This window comes from Lepisma saccharinum, unplaced genomic scaffold, assembly GCF_977018435.1.
Source record: "Lepisma saccharinum unplaced genomic scaffold, izLepSacc3.1 HAP1_SCAFFOLD_191, whole genome shotgun sequence".
Classification (NCBI taxonomy): Eukaryota; Metazoa; Arthropoda; class Insecta; order Zygentoma; family Lepismatidae; genus Lepisma; species Lepisma saccharinum.
In genome coordinates, this window is record NW_028142984.1 from 170,354 (window position 1) to 186,580 (window position 16,227).

General features: G+C 38.8%; 1 protein-coding gene across 1 annotated transcript in view; it reads left to right on the forward strand.

Moving 5' to 3' along the window:
* The first annotated feature begins 1,964 nt into the window (after positions 1-1,964).
* LOC145982492 (tubulin alpha chain-like) overlaps positions 1,965-16,227 on the forward strand; it is a 49,846-nt gene continuing 35,583 nt past the window's right edge. Inside the window, exon 1 of the mRNA XM_083115950.1 lies at positions 1,965-2,090. Within this exon, the coding sequence (XP_082972076.1) occupies positions 2,088-2,090 (3 nt within the window). The 5' untranslated portion in view covers positions 1,965-2,087. The remainder of the gene's footprint in view (positions 2,091-16,227) is intronic.

The following is a 16,227-nucleotide window of genomic DNA, read 5'->3' on the forward strand; positions in this document are numbered from 1 at the left end:
ACAGTAATGCGGCCAAATAGGAGTATAGCTTTATAGACGAATATTATGAACTAGATGTGAAGCTGATTCATTAGCGCCATCAATGATGCACCTGTAAAAGCACAATGCTAGAATTGAACGAGAGCAAAATGCATTGCTATGACAGAACTAGTGCCTAACATTACAAAAAATGTATTATTTCTTGTTGGGGTCTGAACGACCCCACGTATGGAAACATGGGGTAATGATACCAAATAACAAAATTCACAAAAATTGTTATTGGTACGGGGCTATAATTTCGTACGTTATAAGAACACATTCAGATGTAAGATGTCACAAACATTGAAGAACTGATGCGCATTTATTGTATCAGAAGGTGCTTTAATATACAAAGTGAGGTCTGAGAAACCCCACATATGCGTTCTAGGGTTAAGACGTTTTTCCAAGACGCTAATAGTCAGTGTTGCCAACTCCTATTGGTAGGTTAGCTTCGCCTGTAAAAGATCATATGGTGAAATTTTCTTGGGGAGGGTTGGCAACACTGAACCCCAATTAAGGTTGGCGAGCCTCACCGAGCCGCACTTTCGGGCGCAGAACTCTCTATTTGGCCCTACTCTATTCGGCCCTACTACAAAATGGACTTAAAACACTAAATCAACAACTATTCCTCCTCTTCTTCTCCTCTGTTTTTTTTATTTTTTTTATTTTTTTTATAATACTGATCTATTGCATGCTTCCTTGGTAAACCCCCATCGTAAAAGGCTATGCCAAGAGCCCAGTAGGTTGGCAACCTTGAGCGCGCCACTTTCGCGTTTGCCTTACGATATTTTCCGTTAAGGCTGCAAAAAAAGCGCCACTTTCTGTTGCAGAACTCTCTTTTTACCCCTACTATGCTTCATCCTCCCATTTGTTTTCTGAAAGTCGTCCTTGCTCATCAAAGAATGCTGAGAAACGCTTGAAACGGACACTCACAGATGAACACATCATATACACCAAGATTTTTCTACTTTTGCTCAGCTTTCCGAGAAGCACTAAGAAGCTCAGCTTTACTGTGAGGGTTGAGGCCCGTTTCCCCAACAAGATTTCACGCTTCGCCATATATTCCATTGCGCGCATAGGATTCCCCGTGTCGGCGGCGCAAGCAGAGAATTTGCTGCTTGCAGCGGGCTGCTGATGGAGTTTCAGGCCGTAAAATCTTGTGTAATCGATTGCGATGGAAACTAAATAAGGCTAAAACATTAAGTACATTAAATAATATTTTAATAGTGCAAGCAGTGCTTGCATTGCTTGTACTATATCTTCGCCGCTGGTGACTATGTACTCCCTGCAAGAAAGTGGATAATTTTGTTAAATATCCAATATTAATGACATCAATATTGGATATTTATTATAATTTGATGATTCACCACATGTGAAACGAACGGAATGCTCCGTGAAATGCTGGTATGCGACTAAAAAAATGGAATGTATATTTTAAAAAACTTAATAACATACTGCTTTACTTAGGAAAAATAACGTTGAATACACTAGCGAATACAATTTGAGCGAATGAAGTGATTACGGGATGAATAGGCTACATAAATTTATTACTTTTTTACGTCTGTAAATTCATTCTCTAATGTTTATTTTCCGAGTAACATCGGCCAGCTGATGTCACGGTTTACAAGGTTGCCAAATTGAAGGCTCCGGCCTGTAATGGAGCTGGCCGTGTGCAGTGCAAACTGGTCTCCCATCAACCCTTATGACACAATACGATACCAACTTCGTGTTCTGACGTCAGACGCAGAATGCCTATGTTCTTAGGTTATGTTCTCTTAGCATAAATACACTGCAAATGTATTATTTTTGCTAAGATAACTAAACCTAACATGCCTAACCTAACAACTAAGCATTTTGCCTAACAATGAAAGCATTCCGCCGTGACGTCAGAACGGAAGGTTGGAATCGCGTTGTGCGAAAATAAAAACCCGTGCAAAGAAGCCTTGAGCGTGTGCCTGCGAGAAACGCCCTCTACGATTCGCCACACTACGTAGATCAGTAGACGAGGCAACCAGTCAACAAGAAATAGCCATCCAGTTTGAGGGTAAGATACAAGAGCTTCAGTTAAAATGGTAAGTACAAATAGCTTCGGTATATACGTAATTTAATCTGTAGTCCAACTTCCTCAATTGTATCATTTTGTATTCGTGTGTAAATGTTTTATATTAAATTTTATAGGGCTAAAGTTAGGGCATGTTAGTTTCACCAGTTGTCTTGGACACGAGCTTTGGCAGGAAGACCAGCAACATTGTCGTACCCTATTTGTAGAAAGACGATAAAATCCACAAATAAGTTGCAAATTATATATGAACGGAAAGTCTAGATAGAAAGGGGATTTCGAAATCCACAAAGCTAATGCAGTAACTCGCATCAATATTCGGACAGATAGAAAATTTCCATTTAAAAACTTATGTATATTTTAAATGACACATTAAAAGCCATGAAACATATATTTTCAATATTCTGGACAATAATGCCATGTGAAACTATTGAGGATAATTGACAGACTATCCTCCCTCGAAAATAATGTTCAATTACTTTTTGATACCTTTTATGTTTTATGTAATATAAAATGTGTTTTATGGCGTGGGAACCGCAAATAAGATTTTTTGATCCCAAAATATGCTCGCGTAAGTAAAAACCTGTGGCCCGAGTACTTTTGCCGTCCTTTATTAGTGAAAACCGATTTTATGCAAACAAATAGCGAAATAACACGTGCAAATAATAACGTTGCCCAACATTAGCACTCCTAATGTATTTTTGAAATATACGAATTAGAATGTAAGGTTTGGTGCCGAATTTTTTTTCTTTTTTGTTAGGGTAATTGGGTTTGATGTTCATAGTAATTTTGTTATCCTTTGAATATGCATATGCGTGATTTGTGAATATTGTGCGTCATATGAATGTCTACCATTGTTTCTAGCTCGTGGAGATGCATTGTAAGCGGGTAATGAGTGATTTCACATTTGTTGCACACTCCTCGTGATTACTATATACATGGGGAGTTACTCGTTACGTTTTTCTTTCGTGTTGTGTGCGAAATGTATCAAAGTTCCTTTGAATGTTGAGACGTAGGAAAGAATAAGCAATGTATTGGAAACAAGTTGCATTTGATTTGGCTTTTTTCAGTGTTTATAACATATTATCGGATTAGTCGTTTTGGATTATCAGGACTTGTCGAAAGTCTGTGCAACGTCAGCGACCCAGCTGTGGCTCGTTATCTTTTGGCGTTGCGCCGTCTTACAGGTGAAGCACTGAAGCTGCTCGCAAGGCCAAAATGTCCGATTGTACCAGTATTTTTCAAATCTACGAATTGGAGCGTGATGTTTGATGCCGTTCTTTGCCAGTTAGGAGAATAATTGGTAAATTTTCCGTATCCGGAAAACTGATTTCTTAAAATTTACAGGAGAAATTACTTACCGAATGCAGTTTCTTTAGACTTTGCGGAAGTTCGGGGAAGTGTTTTCTCCCATCGTTCATTGAATTTTGCTGGTAAATCATGTATTTATCGATACAAATGTGTGACCGATGCTGGAAACCTCTTGCATCCATGTACTTCCAGGTGGATGTAGCCAGTGTGTGATGACGTAATCCGGGTCAGTGTTTCCAAACACGCGTTTAGGTTACTGGTCACACGTTTCAATACGTATGTTCATTTGAACGTGCTGAACGTATTTAAAATGACGTGTGCAGGATACGTGGCACAGTTGAAAGGCGTTGAAGATGTAGTAGATTTCGTAGTAGAGCATGGTATTGCATGTTGCGTGATGATGTATCATGATTGTTTGTGATTTTGTATTTCTAACATGCCTTTAACAGGGACTCGATAGAGAAAGCCGGGTAGCCGGAGCAGAGGCGGGGCCGCGGTAGCGATAGGGGGCGGTAGGCCAATTACCCCAGCGGTGGAGCCCGGAATCTCTGTGAAATTTGGAGCCAAAAATTTAAAACTAAAATAATTTTTGATTTCAAATTTCCCACAGATTCCGGGCTCCGCCCCTGGGGTAATTGACCTACCGCCCACTACCGCTACCGCGGCCCCGCCTCCGCTCCGGCTACCCGGCTTTCTCTATAGAGTCCGTGTTAAAGGCAAGTTAGAAATTGGCCGGAGTCACCTGGCCCCAAATGAGCCCCAAACTTCCAAATGCACATTCACTATTAGGAGACCAAATTTAGTAAGTATAACGAATTTCACATTGCCGACATTCCTCTTCACCGGTAAATAAAGAGCAATTGTGCCGATCGCGGACCACTCAATTTCGCTTATCTTGCACTTTTACGCGTGGTGGGGTGGAAACATTGCATAACGACTACGGTGGTGAAACTGTGACCGCCATTTCGCGTGTTACGGAAGGGAAGAAACAACTAAGAAAACTTACTCGATAATAGAAACAGCGCTTATTTCCGTGAAATAAGCGAAATGCCACCTTCAATGTTTCTCAATGCAGAATACGTAAGCACGAATATTGAAATTGACACAACTAGCTAGTTTCAGCAGTTTTCCGGATACGGAAAATTTACCGGAGAATTAGGTCTGATGCTTGTGAAGGGTGTATACGGCCGGTCACTGGTCCCTTCCACAACTTGCAATAATTTTGTATTTATTTCGTAATAAATGTCACTTTACACATTTCGCGGGGCCGTTAACCCACTGTTAACCCGCTAAGACAGACGTACTGTTGAGAGCTGAGAAGACTGCGAGTGCGGGGTGAGGTTCGGGGGTGAACAATAACACAGCTCTGCAAGCTAGAAACAAACATACGACGTAATCTTCATAAACCACGCAAAATATAGCTCTCTCTCGAGGAGATACAGAGGGTAAAGGGTACGACCCTGCAACCACGTAGCGTGAAGTGCATATTTTCCACGTATGTCATTTTATTATGATTTTCATGGATATGATGGATATGTGATATTTATTTGGCAAGAAATTTGTGGGGCCTCCTCGATGGCACAGTGGTAGCGTCATCGACTTGCAATCTAGGGGTCCCGGGTTTGATACTCGGTGAAGCACATAGTGGTTCGGATCCCACTTTAAAAACTGTAGGTCCAGTCCCGATTAGCTTTACTGTGCATGAAGTGATTCAATCAATCAATCAATCAATTTGGCAAGAAATGTGGTGCAATTTAAAGGCGGTATTGGTAGTTTACGTGGTAAGGTTAGGAGCGTTGGGATTGAAGGTGATAATCTGGCAGTTTCGTTGGGTTTGCTGGCGATGGTAATTTTATGTTCTTGTAGCATAGGAGTGTTGGGTTTGACGCCCATAGTCATTTTTCGTTATTCTTCGAATTTGCACATGTTTTGCGTGTAGAACGAAATTCTTTTAAAAATTGTGGTGAACGTGGTCTGCGATACGAGGAATTTGACGTACTTTAGTCTCGGGCTAAATATCGGACTTGTCTCTCGCATCTTGAAATAAAGTATGTAAAGAATTGGAAGTTGTAACTAAAAACGGAAAGGTCTAAATTTTCGAGTGTCTACGGTATGTCACAGACTGTGTAAAATTAATATTTATTACAAATTTATTGACTTACGTCATTGATAGTTTGTTTAAGAAGCGGCAGACATCCCGTCTGGTTTGGTGCTACGTTGTTTTGGGCGAAGCCTTCGGGATGGGCTGCTTCACGCTAAGGTAAAGGGGGTACTTCACTTCACCATAAAGTATCTCTGCGAGCAAGAAACACGAACCATGCACAATGTTTCAATTCAGCAGGGTACAGAGGGTCAAAGGTAAAACTATTTTGAAAAAGAAAAACAACTTAATTTTCAGTCTTTATATAAAATTCACAACGTTAGTCTTGATATTTCAGCTACTTAAACATTCGGACATCATGAGTAAAATAAGAGCTAACACTGTAAATAGTAACCGGTTAATATTTCGTGTCGTCATATGCCTTTGGCTTGATAACTTCAATCAACACTTTCTTCACAAAAAAATACAATATTTGTGTTGAAATCTCGCCAAATATTTAACTATTCATGTTACCTTTGAAAATCAGCTTTTGATTGCTTTTTCTCGTCAGTTTATCCAATTATTGTAAGTATTTGAGGTTTAGATTAGGAAAATGGGGCACAGATTTCAGAGCCTTATGACACTTATGCACCAAAATACTACTTGTGCTTGGGATAATTGATGACTAAAAGTGGTTAATTTTGTTAGTGCCAAAAGCGAAAGTGTTTGGAAATCGCATCGTTCCGCACATCAACCCGTAAGAACGTGCACACTAGTGACCTCTTTACACGCTCTCTGAACTACTTAGAGGGTTACCAGCCACATTTCACGTTTACCACATTATAAAGCATGGCATATTTCACAGTTTAAGGGGTAAAACTGTGTTTGAATTATTGTGGCACTTACAGCGTTTACCAATTTTAGTCTTCAATTATCTTGGTGGGATTTGAAACCTATTCTTTCAGCACTCCTGTGCAAGATTTCCTTCAAAGCTCCCAGATAATGTCACTTGTTCATCGCAATTAGTACAAAACCAATTTGTCATTCTAGCTGATGCTATGTATCGCCAAATGACATTACCACCTCCATACTAGACATTTTGTTGCAGACTTTTAGAATATAATTATTAATTTGACGTGCACCATATCACCCTCCTAACATCTGATCTGCAAACATTAAACTTAACTCTCCATCTGCGAAAATAACTCTCTCGCTCCTTTGTCGTTTTGCAGATGGTCTTTTATGAACAGCAGCTTTTCGTTCTTTTTCGCAATATGGGATTGTTTGGAGACCACTCTCCATGTTAGCATGCTTTCCTGAGCAGTAATTGCCATATTTTCGGCTGTATTGAGCACTTGGCTTTCTTTCCCCCTTGATTTTCACATTACATCTCGTTCATGTCGTCCGTCTATTTGCTTTGGCCGGCCTTTCAGAGATAATGAAATCTATCCTATATTCCTTGTTTTATTATGGTACACACCAAAGCCGGTTGAATTAAAATTCGTTCCAGGACATTTTTCCGGCTGAATTCGTTCCAGGACATTTTTCCGGCTGAATTCGTTCCAGGACATTTTTCCGGCTGAATTCGTTCCAGGACATTTTTCCGGCTGAATTCGGTCCAGGGACATTTTTCCGGCTGAATTCGGTCCAGGGACATTTTTCCGGCTGAATTCGGTCCAGGGACATTTTTCCGGCTGAATTCGGTCCAGGGACATTTTTCCGGCTGAATTCGGTCCAGGGACATTTTTCCGGCTGAATTCGGTCCAGGGACATTTTTCCGGCTGAATTCGGTCTAGGAACCTTTTTTTCCAGATTAATTAAAATACCATCCAGGAATTTTATTACGGATAAGTTTAAATAGTGTCAAAGTTCTGAATTGAAATCAAACAATACGCAACTTGAACCGGATTTAAATTGTGCGAGAAAAAGTTTCCGGTCCTCTTACTGAACCCAATAGAATGCATTAGAATGTTTGGATTCATAGTTCTTAAACAATCCCAGGGTTGGTTAAAGGTCCAGGAATTGTGAATAAATTGCTGTTGATTGGTTCGTTCCAAGCGACGTGTTGATTGATCGAGTGGCGGATGATTGTTGTAGTCTGGGTAAACTGTTTGCTTCCAAACATGCTCCAGTATAGAGGCTTCTTGCTGTCATAACTCTTGGGTGTCCTGATTTTCTTAGCTTCTTCACACCTCCCCCCTTCCTTTTGAAATCGTTGAATCCAATTCCGCAAGCAATGTTTGTCCGCTGTATTGTCAAAAACAAGAAAAACAGCCTCACTTCTTATAACTAAAGAAGAAATGAACGCGATATTGAATTGGAAACATGGCCGTAGGCAGGAAAACATTTCGGGGGGGGTTCATTCATAATTGTTCCCATGGGCGTCGCCAGAAATTTGAATAATAGAAATAATAACAATAATTGTACAATACTAATTAAAATTTCATAATAATAAAACAATTTTATTCCATAATAATAATAATACTAATAATAATTATTATTATATTATTGTTATATCCTTGAGGGGGCTTACTCAATCCAGCAGATGAGTGAATATCCAGCACAAGTTTATTATTATTATTTTTTTTACGTTTCATACAGTGTGTACTGAAATGCACAATTATTATACTTCGTCATTAAACTTTAGATACCTTCAAGAGAAAAGCTTTAAAAGTTAGATGGAAATTTTAGTCATAGAGCTTTTGTTGTTTGACTTTAAAATTAAATTTTTGGAATTTTGAAAAGTGTGGAACCAGTTATTATTTTTAAAAACTTAGCCTGGTGCATGGATTGTAACCTCAATCGCGAACGTAATGCGCTACAAAACTGGATATCCTAGGTTTGAACTCCTATCAAGGGGGATTTTCGACTTTATGGGACAGGGAATTTAAAAGCTGGAAAGGGAATTTTGGGACAATCATAAGGGAATCTTCAGTCTATATTCCTTGTGACGCGGGAGCAACACTGGAAAGATGACAACAGAAGTGATAATGGTGGGGTCGCGGGAGGGCTACGATTCTGAGAATAAATCCTGTTTCACTCAAGTTTCTGAATTCCAAATGTATGAAAATTCTACCTCGATCGTTTCAACATTGTCTGCATGTATTTTTGTGATGCTTCGAAAAAAAATTGAAAATTTGTTACAGATTTTGGTTTCTGAACTTCCATTAATCCAACATGTCAGAAGTTTCGGGGGGGGTTTGAACCCTAGAAACCCCCCCTCTAAATACGGCCATGATTGGAAACACTTAAGCGTCACTGCACAAACTTCATGCAAGACTGGGGGAGAGGGAGAGCTTCACAGCTATCAAGGTTGCCAGCACCCGAAGAGAACAAGCAATGTTATAGTTTTTCCCACTTTTACGGCGGCCGGCCCTAGTTCTGGCAAGGGAAGTGGGGAGCGGAGATTACACAGCAGATCAACCAGACAATAGCAGTGGCGCCGAGACACATGACGCGGCGGAAAAAAGTACTACGTGAACCTCGTTCTGCTGGTTGCTGTGTTTCATATCGTGCTGGATTGGTCGCTTCCCCGCTACTCACTTGCCAGCACTAGGATCGGTCGCCGTAACAGTAGAAAATACCTTTTAGTCACGAGTCGTGAAGGAAATAACGTAGTGTTTCGTTCTTCAGCCATTTGGCCTCAGAAGAGATTTGTTGTCATTTTGAGCTCTCAATAAATGAGCTTCTGAGATTGATTTATTCATAAAATATAAATTTCCTCCATTCAGGAGAAACTGAAGGCAATTCTGCAGTAACTTTCCGATAACAGATGGAAGCAGGGGTGCCCACAAGGGGGTTTTATGGCGCAGGTTGCGCCATCGAGATTTTTTGGGAAGATTTTTTCCCTTCAAATAATATAAAATTTAACATTTATATCTTTTCCAAAATATATGTAAAAATTTTACACCTTAAATGCACCATATTTAATCCATTAGTAATCCATTAGATGAAGATAGGGCATTATCGAAAGCGGGGGTATCGAACTCGTACATAAGCCTTAATTGGCACGTGGGTTTTGAGGGGGATTCTGAATTAAACTTTGGGGGGGGGGGGGGCGGTGTCCAACTCTAGGTCTTCGATTATGGCGAGTACTTTAGTTAGAGGGGGATTGAGCATTAAATTGAAGGGTGTATCCAATTCTTGTGTGTTACTATTGTCTTAGACTGTTGCGGAAATTCTGGTGTGGAGACTGAGAATTATTTTTTTGGAGGAGGCAATATCCACTCTCCAATATTAACAGTAGGGTAAACAGACATAATATCGGATACTTTTTGAAATCACCATAATTAACCCACTAAAATTTAACAAATGAATAATTTTTGGTAATATGAACTATTGGTACCTTGCATTTTGCCTTGCGATATGTTTATCTCCCTTATTGTTAAATTATTTGTTGTACAGTACAAAATAAAAAACCATGCAAATTTGAGGAATGGAAAAAACCGGTCCTAATATCGGATAGTGGGTATGTCTAATATCGGATAGGAATTTAACATTATATATTAACATTATATTTGAAATGAAATTACATATCATGATAGAAGCAACCTATTATTTATTTTCAAACTAGTGTCAGATTCTTCCGAGTCAGATTGCTCTTGACATGTTTTGTGCCGCAATTTGGGATTGGGGAATGTCAATTAGACCAATTTGATGTCCGATATTTGGCAGGCCTCCCTATCCGATATTAGGCCGAACGCGACCTCGTGGGAAATATAACCTTAATATCAAACAAAGACATTTTCCGGAATAGGACTAGCATATCAACATACTCTATTATTCTATCTTTCTATGAAATATAAGTAAGCTTTAGTTTCTCCTTACCTTCAATGTGAAAACCTATGATGATGAAATGCTTCCAAAAACTCAGAAACTGAAAATTTCTGTTTTCGTCGATCGTGCACGCGCAGCGTGCTCAACAGCGTTCCCAATCACAATGAAGTTTTGGCGACAATCGACGAACGTAGTTCAGTGGATTGTTGCAGATGGCATCCACGAGCCGAGAAATGATGGTATCCGATATTGGGCGGATATCCGATATTATGTCAGTTTACCTTAAGTCTAAAATTGTCATGGAAATTTTGGTGGTAGGATTGAGTTTGAAATTTAAAGTGGGAGATAGAAAGCTCTTGATAAAGTGTTAAATCTTAGATTGTCAAGGGATTTCTGTAGTTAGAGTGGAACATTACATTTTGGAGACTGTATTTAGCGATAAGGCATCCACACGTTTTCTACCCCGAATGTGCCAAAGGAAAAGCTGGAAAAGGAAAGGACTAAATATCTCTGAATCTTAAAGTATTGACACCCCATTAAATTAATATTCTTCAAAGCCTGCAAAGGAATGGATGTAAAAATTTTCTTCCTAGCTTCACTCGCAATAATTTGTTGCTACGATGTGTGTTCGGCGTTTTAATGAGGTGAATATGAAGTTTTTATACATACTAAAGCTGCATTACAAGACAAGCGATATTCTGGATTTATTGATTGTTTTGGTTTTTCTAGCCCACTTTATGCACTCTGTGGCTAATCGGGACTGAACCTACAGTTTAAAGTGGGATCCACGCGATATTCTCGATTATGATGAACGATTTTAGGGGTGGTCTTGAGTGATGGCACCCCTGTTTAGGGAGGAGGGGCAGATCAATTATAATGTTCAGTAAAGCTAAGAAAAAAGATACTTTCGGTATAGACACGCTGTCGTAATTAAATATTTTGTGGGGATGACGATATGGTTTAAGGGGGATATATGATATCATTTGGGGGGACGCATGACATGATTTTTTGGGGATGCGCAATTGGTCTTGGGGGGGGGGGGGATGGGCACCCCTGGATGGAAGCACAGTTTGTCATGGCAACAGAGTGCCGTGTTGCCAGATCTACGCATGAATCAAGGGTAGGTACTATTTATCTAGGTCCTCCCGTGGCCGTGCGGTCTAAGGCGTTGTGCTTTGGGCTCAGACTGCAGGACGGCATGCGTTCGAGTCCACTTGGGTTCAGTCTCTGGGTTCTCGGTCTGTGTATAGGGCCGGTGGCAACCCACCATCGTGAGGAAATTTAGGAGCTACGAGTGAGTAGCGTGACCCGGTCGCGGATATATCCTATAAAGGCTGGGGGTTCGACGTGCTGACCACACGTCACTCCATTACCTGTTGAAGAACTCCACACCTCTAGGTAGGATTATGGGAGGGAGACTGGCTACCTAGTTACGTCTAAGAAACTTTGAAATTTTTCATCACTCCTGCCTTTTTCAAAGCGCTGATATGTTTGCAAGAAATATAACAGCATCTAACAAATCGTAGATTAATGTTTTGAAGACATTTGCACATTACATTACGTGGAGTAAAAAGTCCTACCAGATAACTTGTGAGCACAGGAATGTAAAGCATACAACTGGTTTGCAATACACTGAGCCTCATGTGCGACCATTTGGACAGTTTTATTGTCGCCAATTATTTGAAGGAGCGCACCATAGACCTCTCCTACTTGATATCTCAACGGAGTTAAAGCATCGAATCTGCTTTCCCACCTTGAGGCTCTCGGTGGTTTTCAAGTGAGACTACTGATATGTTCCTTCAAAACGGTGGGTTTGCATATATTAACTTCCAAGTTATATAATAGTATAACTTTTAAATTTCCAATAGGAAATTTAGCGAATTTTAGCGGATGTGTAACGGTTGGCGTTAACTACAACAACGGATGGCATAACAATAAAATAATGAAAAAAGGAAAAAAAAATCTTTCGAATGTTACTGTAGTAATGCAAATGGCATTGTTGTTAGAAGCAAATTGTGTTACTGTTGATGTTTACTGGATGTTTAGGTTTGTATTTCAGTTCAGTGTGAATTCTGTAGCGTTTAGAAATTCATGGCGAACCCACAGGAACGTAGTTGGTGTGTACTGGAATACCATAACACACGGAGTGTAGCGACAGTTCACACACTGTTATGGTATTCCAGTTGTGACGTTCACAATACAATCATTTGCACGATTATATTTCGTTCATAAATATTTGAAACTAAAACGCGAAGGTGAAGATACAACTTCTATGGGTCTATATATTAGTGAAATAACTAAGCAATATGCAGTTCACTATTACCTATATTTCCATTTTTTGTCAGACACACTACCACATAATGACTATTGATTCTCGTTGCTATAGCAACGTTAGAATTCCAAATATCTCGTATATACAGCGTAGAGTGCAATGAATAACATAAAACATAATGAACGTTGTACAAAGTAATAATTATACATTTTTTTTAAACGTTAATATAAAGTGATTTTTATAATATGAAATTAATAATTTCAATAAACATATAATTATATTGTGCGGATTCACAGGACCGTCACAACATTTCCCTCCTCCGGGAAAATGAAAACTACGAAACAACGAGGAGGAGTTTTCATTTATAAATCAGTCAGATGTGTATCAACATAACTACAACAAAGTTACAAATGGACAATATTATCTGACATTCGACAACAACGTGCACATAAACAGATTTGTGCCTAACAGGTAATAACAAATCAGAACATAATACAACATTCAATTGTACAAAATAATAAACAGAATGGTTTCATTTTTTTTCAAGTATCTACTCTCATAAATTTAATTCTCAGACAAGAGTTGATTCCTCTTTTCTTCCGAACAGTTAAACACTCGAAGATTTGAAAAGTTCACCTTGTCATAATATTGCTGGTTCATTGTGTAAAGAATTGCATTATTGTCCTTAATTTCCTTGACAAGGAATGGCCCAATATACAAGTTGAACAATTTATGAATCTGGCTGTTAATTTTAGAACTAACTTGCCTATTTTTTATCATAACCAAATCTCCTGTTTGAAGTTTAATCGAGTTCAATGCATTCTTAATCTTTCTACTTCTTCTAGATTGTCTAGTCCTGATTTCCGCTAAAAACAATTTGCGTTTCCATGGCAAAGATTTAATTTGCTCCGGCCAGCCGATTTCTTCAAATATTGAGTCCTTCATCTCTTCATGTAAGAAAAGTTCACTAGGAGATAATCCGGTAACTGAAGAGCAAGAATGATTTAGTAACTGAATAATAGAATTTATTTTTGGATACCAACTGGTGTGATTATCATTGCAGAATAATCGCAGTAATCTAACAATCTCCTTATTGTACCTCTCAATAGGATTAGATTTCGGATTGTATGTAGTGGTAGTAATATGCTTAATTTTCCTTGAATCCATGTAGGCTTTCCACTCATTTGATGTAAATTGGCTTCCACAATCTGATAATAATACATTACATACAGGGTAATGTTTAAAATATTGTTCTTCAAAACGATTGATAATTTCCCTGGCAGTCGCTTTTCTTAACGGATAAATCATAACAAACTTTGACATAACGTCCACAATTGTGAGGAGATATTCATATGTACGTGATCTTGGTAATTTTCCGATTAAATCAATAGAGAGGAAATCGTGAGGTTGGTGAGAAACGACGTGATATTCATCTCTCCGCAACGGCCGACCTACAATCTTGGTTCGTGCACATTCTAAGCAATCTTTCAGGTAATTTCTAATAGATTTCCTCATGTACGGCCAAAAATATGCCCTTCTACAAGCTGATAAAACCTTCTGATAACCAAAATGTCCATTTAAATCATGCATTTTGTGCAATACCAAAGGTATAAGCTCACGTGGCACTACAAGTTTACAAATTTCTTCTGAATTGGGTTTATAAAAAAGAATTTTGTCGTGAAGAAGATACTTTGAAAAGTCTTTATCAGTTGTACTATTTTCCAGGTGAGAAATTATATTATTACATTTTTCATCTGCTCGTTGAGCTTTTAGCCAAATAGAAGAAGTACCATCTTGTGAATCTTCCCACAATTACTTGATTGATATATAATTTATCATCGAGTGCACAATAAGTAGTACAAGGCGGAAATCTGCTCAACGTATCAGCAATATTATTCGAAACTCCTGGGACATGATATAACGTGAAATCAAAACACTGCAGTTTAAGAGCCCATCTCGTAAGACGAGAATTAAGTGATTGTGCAGTTTTAAGCCAAGACAACGACTTATGATCTGAATATAAGTTGAAATCAGTTCCTTTAAGATATATAGCAAATTTCTCCAGAGCAAATAATATAGCTAAACATTCCAATTCGTGTGTACTATGTGTAATCTCTGCTCCTCTAAGCGCACGACTGTCATATTGTATGACACGAATTTCACCATTATCAACTTGCCAAAGTACACAACCCAATCCTTTCTGGCTTGCATCAACAGAAACACAAAACCTCAACTCAAAGTCGGGTTGACTCAATGCTGGTGCTGAAATTAGAGCATTCTTTAGTAACAAGAAAGCTTCTTGACACTGAGGTGTCCAATAAAAAGGCACATTCTTGCGTAAAAGATGATATAATGGACTAGCGATATCTGAAAATCCCTGTATAAAACGATTCCTCCAATTTGCCAGTCCTAAAAATTTGCGAAGTGACTTCTTGTTTTGAGGAACAGGAAACTGTAGAATAGCTGAGTCCTTATCATGATCGACCTTAATCTCGGAACCAGACACCACATGACCCAAAAACTTAATTTCAGTTTGGAAAAATTTGCATTTGGCAAATTTTATGGACATGTTCGTCTTCTGCAATGTCTGTAGAACATAATCAAGATGTTCAAAATGTTTCTCTATTGTTGGGCTAAATATTAAAATGTCATCCACATATATCATCAGAAATGAATGAGTCTCTGGTCCAAACACCTTATTCATTCTCTCAACAAAAACAGAAACAGCTGATTTTATACCAAATGGCAAGTAACAAAACACGTGCTGTCGTCCTCGATACGAAAAAGCTGTGTACTTATACGAGTCGGGCGTAAGTGGTATTTGAAAATATCCACAGGAGAGATCAATCGAAGAAAAATATCTTGCACCCTTAAAATGTTGAAGTAGCTCGTTTATCGGTTCAACATGGGTAAGTGGTGAAATTACATGTTGGTTTAGGCGACGAAAATCCACCACTGGACGCCACTCACCGTTAGATTTTGGTACGATATGTACAGGGTTTAAATAAGGCGAAGACATCTCTTTAATTATTCCCCAGGCTTTCCATTTTTCTAGTTCCTTTTCTAACTCTGCTCTTTTGGCGAACGGTACCGGATATATAGGTGCCTTAATTGGTTCCTTTGTGTCTAGTTCAATTTGATAAGGTTCTACGAATGCAGATCGGGGTCGATCAGAAAACAACCTATGATATTCTATTATTAGATTCTCAAGCTGAGACTGCTGCTCCGTGCTGAGTGATTCACACGACCGTACCTTCGTTGTGATCTGATCTAGAGAAACGATAAGTAAATTTTCTGCTTCTTTGACTATAGTAACTTCCTGCATCTGGCAGCGATCCCTATCAGTTGTGCTTTTGCTAGAGTTAAATGGCTGAACTAGTTCGGAACCAGTAGATGCCATCAAACTAATTTCGTTTCTTCTAAAATCGAGTACAGCTTTGTATTGCCTTAAAAATGGTATTCCGAGAATTAATTCAGCATGCAGTTGCTTCAATACAAACATCTCCAAAGAAAAAACTTCCGAGTTAATTGAAATACTTATAATCTTCCGACCAGCAACACGAAACTTCTGATGTCCTGCAAACGGCAATAACTTAAGTTGATCCACTGTATCCAGTTTGGCACTCGGAATAATTGATTTTATACTGCACCATAATTCATAACTGACTAAATTACATTGGCTTCCACTGTCGATGACACACTGTATTGTAA